This window comes from Parambassis ranga, chromosome 15 (assembly GCF_900634625.1).
Source record: "Parambassis ranga chromosome 15, fParRan2.1, whole genome shotgun sequence".
NCBI classification, from domain to species: Eukaryota; Metazoa; Chordata; class Actinopteri; family Ambassidae; genus Parambassis; species Parambassis ranga.
This window is the reverse complement of record NC_041035.1, coordinates 3,504,359-3,519,386: the sequence shown is the minus strand read 5'-3', so window position 1 is coordinate 3,519,386 and position 15,028 is coordinate 3,504,359. Positions and strand designations below refer to the sequence as shown.

General features: G+C 40.2%; 1 protein-coding gene across 10 annotated transcripts in view; it reads right to left on the bottom strand.

Annotated features, from left to right (window-relative positions):
- col13a1 (collagen, type XIII, alpha 1) overlaps nt 1-15,028 on the bottom strand; it is a 102,629-nt gene that overhangs the window by 44,116 nt on the left and 43,485 nt on the right. For 5 of the 10 annotated variants that reach the window (XM_028423864.1, XM_028423867.1, XM_028423868.1 and 2 more), the window contains exons 4-7: nt 11,786-11,829; nt 7,576-7,602; nt 3,721-3,756; nt 2,299-2,325 (exon numbers count right to left, since the gene is read on the bottom strand). In XM_028423864.1, the coding sequence (XP_028279665.1) occupies nt 2,299-2,325; nt 3,721-3,756; nt 7,576-7,602; nt 11,786-11,829 (134 nt within the window). The remainder of the gene's footprint in view (nt 1-2,298; nt 2,326-3,720; nt 3,757-7,575; nt 7,603-11,785; nt 11,830-15,028) is intronic. The other 5 variants (XM_028423873.1, XM_028423869.1, XM_028423874.1 and 2 more) reach the window with 3 other exon arrangements.

The window sequence follows — 15,028 nt, the reverse complement described above, 5'->3', positions numbered from 1 at the left end:
CCAAAGTGTATGCCTTGCTTTTGAGATAGGGATGTAAAATAAAGTAGGACTACTTCACTACTGCACTTAAGTATTAAAAGGCTGAAACTGTACTTTACTGGAGAATTATTGTTTATTCTATTTCCACGTTTACTTCACTACATATTTTCGATGAGATAAATACTTTTACTCCAATACATTTTCTATGAGCAGCATCATCGTTACTTGGTAGAGTGCATTGCTGACCTATGACTAAGCAGCGGTGTTTGTGTTGTTATTCAGTGAGATGGATGCCTCAGTTACATTGTTCCTCTCCATCCTGTGTGCTCTTATAATCGCTCAGTAATGTGCTAGTATGTTTACTTAAGTTGTGTTCTGGCCGACACACTGTTATGAACCAAGTGACACGCCCCCTAACCAGTGACACATTGGAGCAGTATGACTCTGCAGCTACAGCTGACTACAAGCAGGTTTGGTGGAGCTGGCTTGTCATTGGGTGACTCAGCTGCCTCAAAACAAGTCGCTCAGTCTGCTCCCGCCTTGCCTCTCGGTTTGCTGCAACAACAGAACCACTGAACTTTATGGACAGAAGTTTGGACTGCTTTCATTATTAACTACATAACATATTAAAACATCATACTTTAAATACTCAAGTACATTTTAAAACTTCTACTTGAGTATGGTGTTCAAAAAAGATTTCTACTTCTACTCAAACCATTGTGTAATGTTACTTTAGCTGACCAATGGCAGGTTGGTGCAGTTATCTTGTAAAACTCTGCTACCAATAATATCACTGGCAACATATCGGAGTGGATTTTAACTTAATATTAGCTTCATTATTCATTTGATTTGATTTATATTTATATTTTATTTAAACATATGTATTACTGCCAGCCATGTGGAGGTACAAAGCTGGTGTGTAACCACAAATTTGCATTATTAACTTTCATGAGAGAACATATAGATAACATATCTAGGATGTTATTATATATTATATAAAAAGATTAATAATGTCTCACAATACACTTTTGATTACCTTTTTCCACTGGGGAATTGTTGGTAGCCATGAAATAATAGCAGTCAATTTTAAAGTTGCCAATATTTACAGGGCATGTCTACTAACTGGTAATTTACTTCCTTCCTAACGTTACATTTTATTGCCCTTGTTGTACACTGGGATGTAAATGTGCACAAGAAAAACAGTGTGAAGGTGTGGTAATCACAGTCTCCACAGACTAACTTTACTTGCATTGAACTCCCACAGCTGAGCTGATTTTTATTGATGAACTTGATATTAAACTGCAGCAGAAATCACATTCTTTCACAGTACAGTGATGTGAGTAAAAATAGTTTTTTTAATGCTCCTTCACTGCTGACATTGGCAAATTTGCTGCATGTTTACCATCTCTGTTGACACACTTTTGCAATTCATAAAGCCATGAGGGAGATACTGGAGCCCACAGTAAAAATTTGTCTAACATGTTATATCCACCTTGAGGCCTGTATCAGTCTTTTTTCCTCCCAGCTCATATTTTTCTAACTTCAACAAGACAGAAAGCCAAGGTTTAGCTGTTGCTCAACATACCAGCAACAACATTTATTTAGCACAATGTATAACTTTTCATCTTAGGTTCTCTTTAAGATTCTCTGTGTGTACTCTGCTGTGGCCTCTATAAATGTCTCCCCACTTTCTTTGGGGAGTCCTAAATTAGAACTTTCAGACGCCTATGTGACAAATCTTTACTATTGTGTTTCACAGTGTAAAGAGTTCAGGTAATCCAACCAGGGTGGGAAACCATTTACAGAATGTGACCCTCATGCTGTTTAAAAATACAGACACAAACCCCTGATATAAATCACACGCTACCTGTACAGCAGGCAGCTCTGCACTTCTAACCACCAGCACCACCCACTAAGTCACATCTTTGTCTCAAATGACAGCCTATTTATATTTCACACTTTTTCTCTAACTCATCCTACTTATACTGATGTAAGCAGACAGGACTGGCAATCTAACTGCACTAACAAAGGAACCAGAGTCTGACTGATATTGGATTTTGGGGTCTGGAAAAAAATCATCGTGAGAATATCAAGCTTCATTTTTGGCATTATATTCTTTAGACTAAAGAGTTACGATAACCATATATCAGCCATAATGCAAACTGATATGAATATATCTGTAATAGGCTAATTTCCATGCTCCACTGTTTCAATCAGGCTCAAACTAAGGCAAGACAAAGCTGCAGTTTGCCTCTGATTGCTGCTAAATAACTACATTTTTATGCCATCCAGTGAATGGCACATGCCCTTACAACTTACCTTCTCCCCTGCTTGTCCTTTTAAGCCCTGGGATCAGTCACAGCAGACGCATGCAAACAGGTGTGAAGGGAGGAGAGACACAAGAGAGAGAGGAACCAGTGTTAGAGACATGGAGAGGGTTCAGGGCATGCAGCATCTTCAGAATGAGTGATGGAGGTGATGGTGAGAGGGCTAACTGTGTATGTAGTGTAAGTTATGTGAAGCTAAATGGAAGCTAAAAACCTCAGTATGGTGGAGACAAAGTGTTTCATGTACCAGTGCCAGTGGTACGACTATTCAGCTAATCTTTTTGGCATGCATTTTATGCAGCTTATTTGTTTAGTCTTTTAAGGACAGACGGTCCAAACTTCACTTTTCCTGCAGTGTCCAAAAGAATAATATTTCATTATAATAGCACAAAACATAGATTTAAAAGTTTTTTTTGATGGAATTTTGCACAACTGATCTTCCTGTAAAGCATACTGAGACCTTCAGGATTGCTGAAGGTTGCAAACAGCTTTGTGTAACCTGAGGACAGATACATCAAAATGGACTTTTCCAGTGCTATGAAACAACAAATCTGAGTTACGCATGTCTCTCTGATAGCCTTTGAGGGAAAGCATGCAATAAACACAGATGTATTCTGAGGATTAAACTAGACTGAAGTGAGAGCTGTTAAATATATTAAATATTGTATAATACACGTTGGCCAGTTTGCACAGTAAGTCAGTAATTCACATCAACTATATTACCACAGGTAGCTGGCAATGACTTTGGACATATCCAAAAAGAAATGCTCAAACCTAAATTAAATGAATAAGTGTGGTAACCTTGTAAATTACAGGGTGTTATTGTAACTGTACAGTAATGGGTGGAAATGATACCAAAGTAAAATATAGGTTAGAATAAGTGGTGGTAATGTGCACCGACACCTAGATCGCATAAAGTACATCATTTTGCATACAAGTGGCAGCAGTGGAGTCATAATTATGGGGTTAAAATATTGTCTGTGTTAATATATGTTGTTTTTCTTTGCCAATTAGAATTTAGAATGACTTTTAGTATTATTACATAAATACTACTGTGATGACCAATAACAAATATTTAACTGGCTGTAGGGAGTTGAGGGGTACAAATAAAGACAGCATCTGATTTTTTTTCATGCCATTATTATCATTATTATTATTATTTTCTATGACATAAATTAAGTTGTTGCAAAGATGGTGGTTGAATTAATGACAATTTTTTTGTTTGCAGCCAAATCAGGAAGTGTTTAGTAGACCAATTATGGTTAATAGTGTGTTAAAAATAATTTGATTTATAATGATTTTACATTGCATAATTGCTTACATCATAGTGTAATGACAAACCACAGAGGTACTATAGGGCCCTATGTGCTGGAGGAAATAGGACTAACTGGACACACAAACCCGAGTCACTCACCATTCTCCCAGGGATTCCCATACTTCCTTTGTCTCCCTATTGACCAATGCAAATCCAGAGGGAACAGGGGTCAATAAGACAGTTAGACTGATGTGAACTCTTAAAGGGACACAATGAAATTTACACTTATAAGCTCCATGCCAATCTAATTGAAAGACTATGCTACACTTTACTGTTACCACTGCTATAGGATTGATCTTTGAACCTCATGGGTGCTATGACCATACAGAGCATTAAGTGTCCTGATGTCATGGTGTCCTTTTAAGAAGTAGAATCATTTGTGTTAGTCAGATTAGTCCATTCATCACACCGTGCCAAGTGAGACTAGAGGAGAGAAGCAATTCATGATACTGTAATTGAACAAAGCTAGTCCTATGCTGTCTTAGCTAGTCACAGCTTAAAAGCTTTATGGATGCTTGTCCACCCAACATCTCCTTTCACCCTTCTTCAGATGAACTCTGTGTGGTGTCAGAATAACTTATATGATCTGTTTCTTAAGTCCTTTAATGCACCTCCTGCTGCCTGAGCAGCTTCACGGGTGTCTGAGGATCAGACTGTGCTCTGGTGATGACAGCTGCTGCTGCAGGAGGCCATAAAAATATAAGGGAAGTCAGGGGGTGATTAGCTGGGTAAGGCCTGCTGTAGCTGCAGGTCTGGGACTTTGTGAGTTATAGTGTTCATCTGTGCTCTCCCAAATATGAAACAATGCAATAACCAGCACAAACAATGTTCTGCTACTATAGTAACGTTAAAAAAAAAAACAGAAGCCAGCAAATCCACCTTTTGTAATAATAAATGTGACATGTTAATACTAATGTAACAGTAGGAATGAAGTGGTTGTTCAGTGACAGTAATTGTCCATAGGGGGCAGCAGATAAACCCACAGTTGGCTGGAGTGATTTATCATGTCTGCTGTGTGCATCCACTGACTCTAACCTCCACATCCAGCATCTGGAGGTAAACATCTTATCATAGCTGAGGCGCTTAACGCTACCCTGCTTACTGCTCTTGTGTGAGTTCAAATACATGGATCATATTTAGAAGACAAATAATTTTTTTCCCTAATATTACATTAGATGCTGATTTTAGCCTGCACTTTGAAGAGTCTGACAATCCTTTCTGAAAAATGCTTTCTGAATGGTTCTGGTTGGTCCTGCCAGCAGAGAGCACATGTCACCACTCATCTTTACTGTGCAGGCTGAGCCTGAACATGTTTTCATCCCTGGTACATCAGATGTTGCTGGTGTCTCTGTCATTAGTTTTGTGGTGTTTTTTAAAGCCTTTAAATACTATCAGACTACAGTCGGGCTATTTTGAAGCCCTGTCCAAGGTCCTGATTTATACCAAGGCCTTGGGGAGAATCTGGCACCAACAAAAAATGGTTTGAATCCACAGCTGGGGACTTCACAAAGTGCCTGATGGTGATTATTTGCTGCAGCCACATAATATAAGCTTCTCTATAGCAGGAGTGTTTTTGTAAAACCTCATTCACTTCATGCAGTATGTGTTCTGATGTACGCCCCAAAGATGGCAGCCTAATCTGCCTGTGCACACACACAGGCTTACATAACTGCCAACAAACACACACTTACTGACATAGACGCGGAAGACACATGCATGCAAACACAATATACACACAGACAAGCATACAAATAATGACACACTTACAAAAAAACACTCATAAAGATTTACACATACACAACTACACATTTACTGTATAAGTATATAAAAATCCAGAAAACTCACACAAATAACAAATACACATACTTACAGAGGCTACACACATAAACAAACACAGTCAAACACTTCCAGATACACACATTTATACAGTAAGTCCATGGTATTCTCATATTTACTTGTGATTTACTGCACACACACACACACACACAGACAGACACAGAGTTTGCCTTAACTTAGCAAAAACACTGCAGTCAGTAGGATATATGCAGGTGCTTAGCTTTGCGATGTCAAGGCTCGGGCATTTTGACAACCTTTCACATACATTCACACACAAACTGAATGCAGTCACACCAGTGGTTCTTGTTAAGAAACACTCAACCATATTACACTGTATTTGTTGTGACATATTTTTGCAATGGAGCAGGTAAATGCAGATATTTCATGTTATTTCATGTTAGCTTTTATTAATGATGAGTGAATTGTTCACTCACACAGTGTGTTAGTGGGGAAAAGAAGAAACACTGCCCTCAGTGAGCGTGGCAAGCCTGCATGTGGAGAAATATTATGATGTGTGTGTTGGTAAGGTGAGAAGGGAACAATGTGGTCGTGATCCATCCATCATATCAGTGGGGTGGACCTCCTTTGGTTATAAAGATTTATAATGTCACATTCTTTAATAACCACACACTGTATGGAAAACACTGCTCTCTGATTCTTAATTCTGAAAGATCCTCTTTCCAAAAACCACATCCTCTCAACCCCATTCAGCCAAAGACCGCTCATGATTTTATTTCCTGCTGTTTGACGGCTGTAATCAATCAAAGATCATGGAAGAAATCCCATCTGTGACACAAACTGTCAGTGAGTCTCTGGCAAAGGATGAAAACACTGCTCTGTTTGTCAACCGGGTTTATATAACAGAGCTAGTTTTAGGTTGTTGTGGTCAGATACTGGATGGCCACCAGTCGTGATAATAGAAAGTTTGTAAGCTGGAACAAAGAGGCATAAGCAGAGCTGTATCTATACCTGCACTGCAACAAAATGAGGGACACAATCCAGCCGACAGCTCATGGTGTTATGATAGACACTGTGAAGCTATTAGCACTCAGCGCCACTATTGTGATTGACATCAGTTGAGCACAGAAAACACTGCTGTAACAACCATTTGCATTCTATAACATGGCTTTGATGCACAGTGCAGGGAGTTCATGTGTTTCCTTAAAAACACATTCATGCACCACCAATAAGCATTGCTAAATATGGCCCCCAGCATGTACAAATAATACCCATGACACCAATACATCTCTGATCGACAGGGTGATACATTTGGGTGGCCTCTACGTAAACGTGGTTTTAAATTCACTCTTATGAGAAGACAGTCTGATAGATAGATAAAGCAGGCTTTTCTTTTTTGTCAGCAGCTGCTGTAAAATTGAGGGCTGCACAAATACAAGCTACAAACTAGCCCAAGACACTTGTTGGTCAACCTTAGCGTATTTTCCAGACTATATGGTACTTATTTGCATCTTTTTGCTCTTCAAATTGCTCTTTTGCAAATTATTCTATTTTGTCTTTCTTAAACCTTTATGGCATTCAGTGTGAGCAGCAAAGTAAGAATTTCATTATACAGGGCAACCAGTTTCCTTACTGTGCATATGACAATAAACTCTTTGAATGCTAACTAAACACAGCTACATGAAGCATAAACAAACATGTGAAATAATATATATTATTATATTATAGTCACACCTGAGTATAAGTCCTATATCCAGCCAAAGGATGAAAAAAAGTGCAACTTATAGTCCGGAAAATACGGTATTACTATAACACTGCCATTCCTTTAAACATTATATCGCATATTTCTCCCTTTATAATCACTATTACATTTCTACTAGTCTACTTGTAGCTAAAGCTCCTGCTTTGAATAAAGGGGAATCATAGGCTCAGTGTGTTACATTTTTTAACAGTTGAATAGCTTCAAATCACTCAATCCGGCATTTTTCCTACACTTAGATGAGAATGTTGTTGGAGTTAAACTGATTTTGAAAAAATGGATATCATCTCATCCAAAGAAAGACAGCTACTACTCAGCAGAAAGCAGGCAGAGAGATCAATACGTCACCATTCACACATGCAGGTACCGTACATAGAGACACAAGTTAAAAAGAAAGTTACCGGAAAGCCTGCTCGTCCAGGAGGACCCTGAAAAAGGGTGAGAGAAAATAGGTACAAAAAGGAAAGAGTAAGTTTTACAGATAATGTCCACATACAGTAATGAGAGAAGCCGGCTCTGAGCCAGGCCAGAATAAAAAGACTCCATCTAGTCTTTTAATGTTGGCCCTTTTCAGCTCAGTAGCCTGCTGGTGCAGTAACATGCCACTCAAACTACATTTATCAATTTAAAACAACATCTGACTGTTAAGGAACAAACACTTTTCACCACAAACACACATGCAAAGGTTGGCTTTGGGAGGATGCATGCTGAGGGTCCTTATGTTTTTCACACAAACAAAGCCTATTCATACTCCTCACTGACCTCATCCTACTTGAACATCCTACTACATTGGCTTCCATCGAAAACAAATCACAAGGAGCTACAATACAATGGCTTTCACTTATGGGCAGGTACTGAGAACAGAAAGAGCACGTTACCAAAAGTCAAGTGTGTTTTGTTTGCACGGGGCGAGCGGAACTCAAATCCCAGCTTCTTGCGTGAGCAGCTCTTCAGTAAAGGACGCAGCGTTAATTGGTTGGAAGTCAAAACAGGAACTCTTAACATTTTTCTAAAGCTGCTGAGGCACTGACACTCTGCTGAGGAGAATGATAACTGCCTGCTCTCTATATTCTGGCATGTCATCAATATTCCTGCATGAGGACTCCAGTGAGAGAGCTGCACTTCCAGACAGAGTGTGTGTGTGTGGGTGAACGCTGGCTGACAGCAGTGAGGAAGTCATTCCTCTCACATCAGTAATCCTGGATGGAGGAAACTCATTCAACTGACCTTATTGGCTTTGAGGATTATGAACTCTTTTTGTGCTGGGAACTTAATTTGTGAAGTGCTTTGATGGTACCTGGTGTAAAAATAAAGTCAAATCTCTTTATAAAAAGTTAGTGGTCCGCACACCCAGTATGGTTGTAGCTAAAGACTTTGAGATTAATAATTTACTATCAAATTTAAGATGAGCCCAACTCCATACTGTCCACTGCTCCAACTCCGAGCGTTGCCTTGTCTCTGTGAATTGCTTTCACACTTTAAAAGATTTAAAACTTGTGTGGAATCAGCTTTTTTGAAATGTTTTCACTTCCTGGTTGCTGTCACACATGCAAAACTGTCAGAGTTTGAAAGGAGGAAGTGACATGTTTTCTTCCTTAGCTGCTTAGGTGCATCAGCAGGTCTGGAAATTAACACAATGCTAAGTTGGGCTCCAGAGGGTGAAAAATAGTCACAATGACCTAAAGAAACAATAATCCACAATTATTGTATTCACTAACTCTTGCAAGTAACCCAACCATCTTCTCAGCAGTGATGTTCTCCTTAGCATATTGTTTCTTGACAAAAAAATCTCTTATGCTTCAGCCTAGTTATAATTATCTGATGTCTGATCAGACTGACTGCAGTCAGTTGGGACAGAGTTTAGTGTATCATGCTGCTTCTCAAAGAATCTGAACAGTAAAAATACAAATGATACCCATTCATTCTTAAGACCTGGGGGTTGTGGGTCAGCACCTTGCCACGGCACACGCAGTATTTTTACAACACCAGTCTATCACAGGGCAGTGCATGAAGGTGCATGGCCAGGTGCTGAGTGTGAACATGCTGCACATAGGTGCCTGCCAGTTAGCCACCGGGTCTCCAGGGGCCGTCTGCAAGGGCCAAAGGTCACCCGATGCCGGAAGGAACCCTTCACTTGAATTACACAGTAACCCTCCAACATGTGGCTCCCATTTGGCAAAGTGCTGTTGAATGAATGGGAAAGCGGAGAGGGGGTGGGATGGGGAATAGGAGTGGGGTATACTTTGGCCGTCGTACGTGGGATGTATGGTCTCCTGGGACATTCTCTGCTCAAATAAGATGTGATTTAGGATACATATGAGAAGGCTTGATTTACTCTCATTATCATTTTCACTGCTGTTATTTTAGCCAGAAGCTAACTGCTGTTACAGTCTGATTAAACTAAACACAAGAACACATTATCAATTAATTCTCACTGTGTAATACTACTGTATTTAATTATTTGGTTGACTTCATTCACTTAATACACTTTTTTGTTTTTAAGGTTTTGACTGACAGCTTGTGAGCGACCCCTGTCAGCATCCTGTTCAGCTTCATCAGTCAGAGTGTGATTCCCATCCTCTTCGATTATTTTAAAGTGTGTTACATGCACATGGCCCATGCAGCGGCCAGCATGGTAAGCCCTGGTGACGTGACCTATGAATAGCCATATTTTCTAAAGGAGGCCAGCAAGAGAAGAGTAAGGAGAGCAATTTCATATCCCCTTACAGTTGTGCTAGGTTAAATAAACTCCTTAGAGAACGTGTTAGCCCTCTGATGGACAGGCAACATTGCTATGCTGTTTCCCTGCCCTTTGTGTGCCCTGTTCACCTGAGCGGGACTAGATGGAAGATAGAAGAATGGATTAATATTGTACTTAAATGTTTGATATTAAATGCAATTATCTTAATTCTAACTTCTCCAAAACCTGTGTGTCCCTGACCAAGTCATCTTTGTACATATCTTTTTAAATCAGGTTTCAAAACCTTATAAGATAATCCTGTTAGCTCATCCTGTGCGTGGTATAGAACCAGGAGTTATCACAGTTAAGACATTCTAATCCAATAACCATGGTCAAATTCAGTGAATATCTCCTCATGGTTGAATAGCTGTCTGCTGTGTTTACACACAATCATATCAGGAGGGTGTTGTATAAAGAGTGATAATGTCCATGAAAGGAAAAGTTTAGCATGGAAGAATGGGTCAGACATTGGACTTTCATCCAGTAGACTGGCTATTGTCTCATGTGAAACCTGAAGTCAGTTCTTACTTAGCTGAGTATTATTATTTTCACTTTCCAGGTTCCAGTTGCAGTTCAGTTACATCCATGAACCAATCAGAGTTTGTGTTCAAATAGACCCTTTAAGGGGAATTGGAAGTTGAAGGATGAGAGGCGGTACAGGGACTTTAAACTGCTTAACTCCTAGAAGGACAAATGGCTTAAGAACTGGCCAAATGTAAAGGTCAGAAGAATAAAAATTGAAACAGGAAGGCTACGATCAGGCATGGAGCCATATCTGTCACATTTTCCAGAGACCTTAAGCGGATGTGGAGGTTGCTCTGTAAGTTACAGTTGCTACTCCCAGGCCCAACAGAACCAAGATGTGCTATACTTTTTGTGTACACGGGTGGGTTACGGTTAGGGATTGTGCATTTTATCATTAAAGGGTGAACACAAACCCCTGCAGACATCCGTACTCCCTCCAGTTCGTTGTGCCTGAACCTGATTTGTATGTGATGAGGTCAGTGCTACACAAATATGTACTAAACAATATTAAGACAACCAAATGTGCAGGGATATTGCCCAAAGGTCGACAAAAATGTGTCACCTACCGCTAGCAAATAAAGTCATATATTCTCCAATAGTACAGAGGGAAAGGAATTCTGCTTAAAGTTCTACTATATTTTGGTGAAATTTGGTAGTAATGAAGTGTTACCTAAAGAATTGCAAGCAGACCTATGTAACCTGACCATTCCTAAGAAGCTCAGATCTGAGGGGAATGACCTGCTATGGTGAATGAGTGGAAAATCCGCCTCGCTGTCTGACCTTGTGTACCCTTAAAACCTCCTCCGTAGGAAGGATCCCTCAAATTTTCCACAAAATGATATTTGGCGGAGGTGATTTTAAAGCTGTCATGGCTGTACAAATGTCAAACTCATAGTAAGCCAGATGTTTGAAGCAGCGTCACAAAACCATTCATGTGCCATTTTTCCTTTCGATTTCATTCACTTGCATTCAACCAGAGATGTGATTCATTCATGCTGTTTGGAGTTGTCATGAGGGTCTCAGTGGGCGACAGGCGTGGTCCAACAGGTCACCGGTGAATCACAGGACTGAGACACAATCACTCACAATCACACCTCCAGGTCACTTACAGTCATTAACTTAGAGGAAACCCACAAAAAATTAAATCCAGTAAAATCCAGCACTTATTCAGTTAGACAGCAGTCCACAAAAAACTCGGTTCATGAGAGGGAGCCAGCATGTATAATAGTGCCATGTACAGATTACCACTGCAATCAGACAAGTCAGTATGCATGTATTGTCATCCGATATATTTCCAGGGGACATTCCAGTTCACACCAAAACTCAAAAATAATCAGTCACTTTACCGCATGCGGGTCACACAAGATGTCTGGTCTACTTACTGGAGGTCCTGCAAGACACAAAGAGAGAGAGAGAGAGAGCACAGTTAATGACAACATGTGTGACGACAGTGTGAATACAGCCATGTTAAGAGTTGTGAATGCATCTTAAAATGTCTGTGCCCCAGTCTTGCCCCTTACAGTCTGAGGCCTTTAGCGCCTCCAGCCCTGAACTGCAACCATGGCATGTTTCATAAATATTCTCAGTAGACTGCATGAGGAAATCAACAAGGACAGAGGAACTGATTCTCCTGACGCTGCAGGCCAAGATGTGCTCTCAAAGACATGTTCAGTAACAGGAGCATAAACAACAGTATCCATATCAGAGGTTTCGATTGTCATGCATTTGAAAATCTCCATGTGGGGTCCTCTGGGACTACCACACTGAGCCCTGAGGCTCTCTGATACTTCACTGCCTTGGCAGTGCTGGAAATAGTCTGCCTGCCAGTCAGTCCTGGGATTGATGGAAGGAAAGAAAAAGCGAGGGAGATGTTAGATGAGACGTCATCATCTGCGGCCAAAGATGGGGACGTACAGAAGAGCAGCATTTCCACCACGCCCTGTCCAAATTACTGCAAGACACTTGGCCTGAGCAGCTTTTATTCAGGAGTACAGTCCAACTCCCAGTAAGGACCTGGGTTACATTGATAAATCACTCTGTCTGCTGCTTCTAGTTTTTCATAAGAAGCCGTACAATATATCATTGTCAGTCACTGGACATGAATGATTAAATATACAGAAAACATGAACACTATAATGTAATCTACCCAGACTAGACAAATGTACATTGTATCAGTCCTTTTTAGATATTTTTCCCAGGAGACTCTTAGTGTAAACTGGGCAGCTATTACACCTCTGCCAATAGTTATGTTCAAGTCAACAGCTACTTTCAGGAAGTCAAGTGCCCAGACAAGCATTTCAATTTGCCCCTGTTGTATAATACCAAAATCTGTTCTGAGTTATATATCGATCCATCAATACTATTAGCCAATATTTGACAGGAGAAAAGTCAATCAGACATCATAATCAGATATTGATATTGACAAAAAATTCTAATACCTCAATTCTATGTTTGCAACACATGCTACCTATGACCTGCCATATGTCTGAGCTGGTTCGACTGCTCCCAGCACAGTCTGCAGCACATGGAGAACATATATAAATTTATATTAGTTAATGTCTCCAGGTGGGGAAAATGTTGTTAATTCGCCTACCATTTTCAGTTTTTAACCTTTCAAAAACTCTCATTGAAAACACATGGGAGGAAAAAACAGCTGATGACACACCCGTTAAAGAGACCTTTCACAAAAACCAATATGCTTCCCCTTGACCTTTCCACAAGCACAGCAAGAGAGCCGGGAGTCATCCGACAAAATCAATTACCGTACTGCTGAAACCAGACAGGGGTGACTAAAGATGCTCTTTCATCAATCACAACAAGGTGAGGAAAATCACTAATGACAAATCTCTTCTGTGAAATGTCACATCAAATCCTAAGCTTTATCTTCTACAGAGGGCTAACTCTGTCTGCTCCTTGGACCCTGCCTGGAAGTCTGCCTCAGCTCAATTTGTGCTCTTGTTATGTATGTGTGTGTGTGTGTGTGTGTGTGTGTGTGAAATGACAAGCTGTTGGAACATGGAGATTCAGGGGAAGAAGAGGGGATTTATGGACAACTTAAATAAGTAACTGTTAAGTAAGACTAAGAATGAAGTAGGAGTGTAGAGTTTAAGCAATGCTCCAAGGTTAACAGTCAAAACATGGGCCATCAATTTTAAATCCTCAAACAGAGGAAAGTTAGATTTAAGACAGGCTTAGTATGAATGATTTAATAAGGGGAGAGTATTTGGCTACTTCTTTAGCCTCACAGACTTCTCTGACATGAGCAAAAACATCCAGAAATAATCCTAGATCCAGTCAGGGTGACAAAGTTCCCCCTCTGGAGCAGGGTATTATTCTCTCCTTTCCTGTTATGTTTAAAGGTGTGGTTTCTTAACTGGAAGTCATTTTGTACTGTTTGCTGACTGTGTGCGCTGCATTCATTTTACAGACCCACATTAAACTAATGACAAAGAAAAGGTGCAATTTTGACACTACAGGTTATGTAATCTGACCACGGAGATGACATGCACAGATATAACTGTCACCAAAGTTCCTAGGGTCGGCGACATTGCTTACGGTTACAATGAAACAACCTCGTTAGGTGTGTAAAAAGATTGTATTTTGGGTTCAATCATACCCTTTCAACACAAATTTTAAAGATATTACACAAGGCGTCTGCAACTATTTGTATTCACATGACCACAGGAGGGCACCAGATACATAAACAATAGCAGTTTCAATAGCCTGGGAAAAATCAACGGCATGTTGCATTTTGTTGGTGAGGATGACTGTTTAAACTTTCAGCACAGGACAAATATGTTACTATAAAAATATATAAGATAAAATGTATATGATATATGTGCAGACATTTCCTTTTATCGTTTCTGGACCACCTTAAATGGGCTATGATAGAACCACCAGAATCCTTTAATTTGTGAACTTTCTGCTACGAGCTGGGATCTGAGCGGTGAAGTATCAGTTGCAGCAGCGCATGGCCGTTCCAAGCATTCCTGCAATCATGTTCTACCCCGTGGAAAGCAAACATGGATGCAAGATTCCTGTTGCATTCTGGGCCTGCCATCACATCCTGTTGGCTGGACCCACTCACCCAGGGGACATACTGTAGAGCACCTTGATCCAAAGGCACTTTGGGAGGCCTGGGAGAAGCAGGTTCAAATATAGCACATGAAGTGGCGCCTGACGACGGGCCTCTGAGGCAACAGCTTTACATGCAACAAGCAGCAGGCACGACATGAAACAAACTTTACACTCATAAACACACACACAGACTCACACACACTTAAAGGGAATCTGCTTGACTGCATTGATATCATGTATTCCAAGCCTTCTCCTCTGCTGGGCTTAATGTTGTCTAACTATTGCTAACACCTGTTGTTTATGCTTATGTAAGGGCTAGCTGTGGCCGGAAATGGAGATCTAATATTGCATGCCAACATGCAAAGTCATGGGCGTTTCCCCATCCCGGCTTAGTCAGCTATTTACTATATAACACTATTTTTTGAATTTATTCAAAGTAATTTTGGAACTAAAACATGTCAATGACAACAAATATGGTGTAAAAGCTATGCCAACAGCTTCTACTAGAAAGG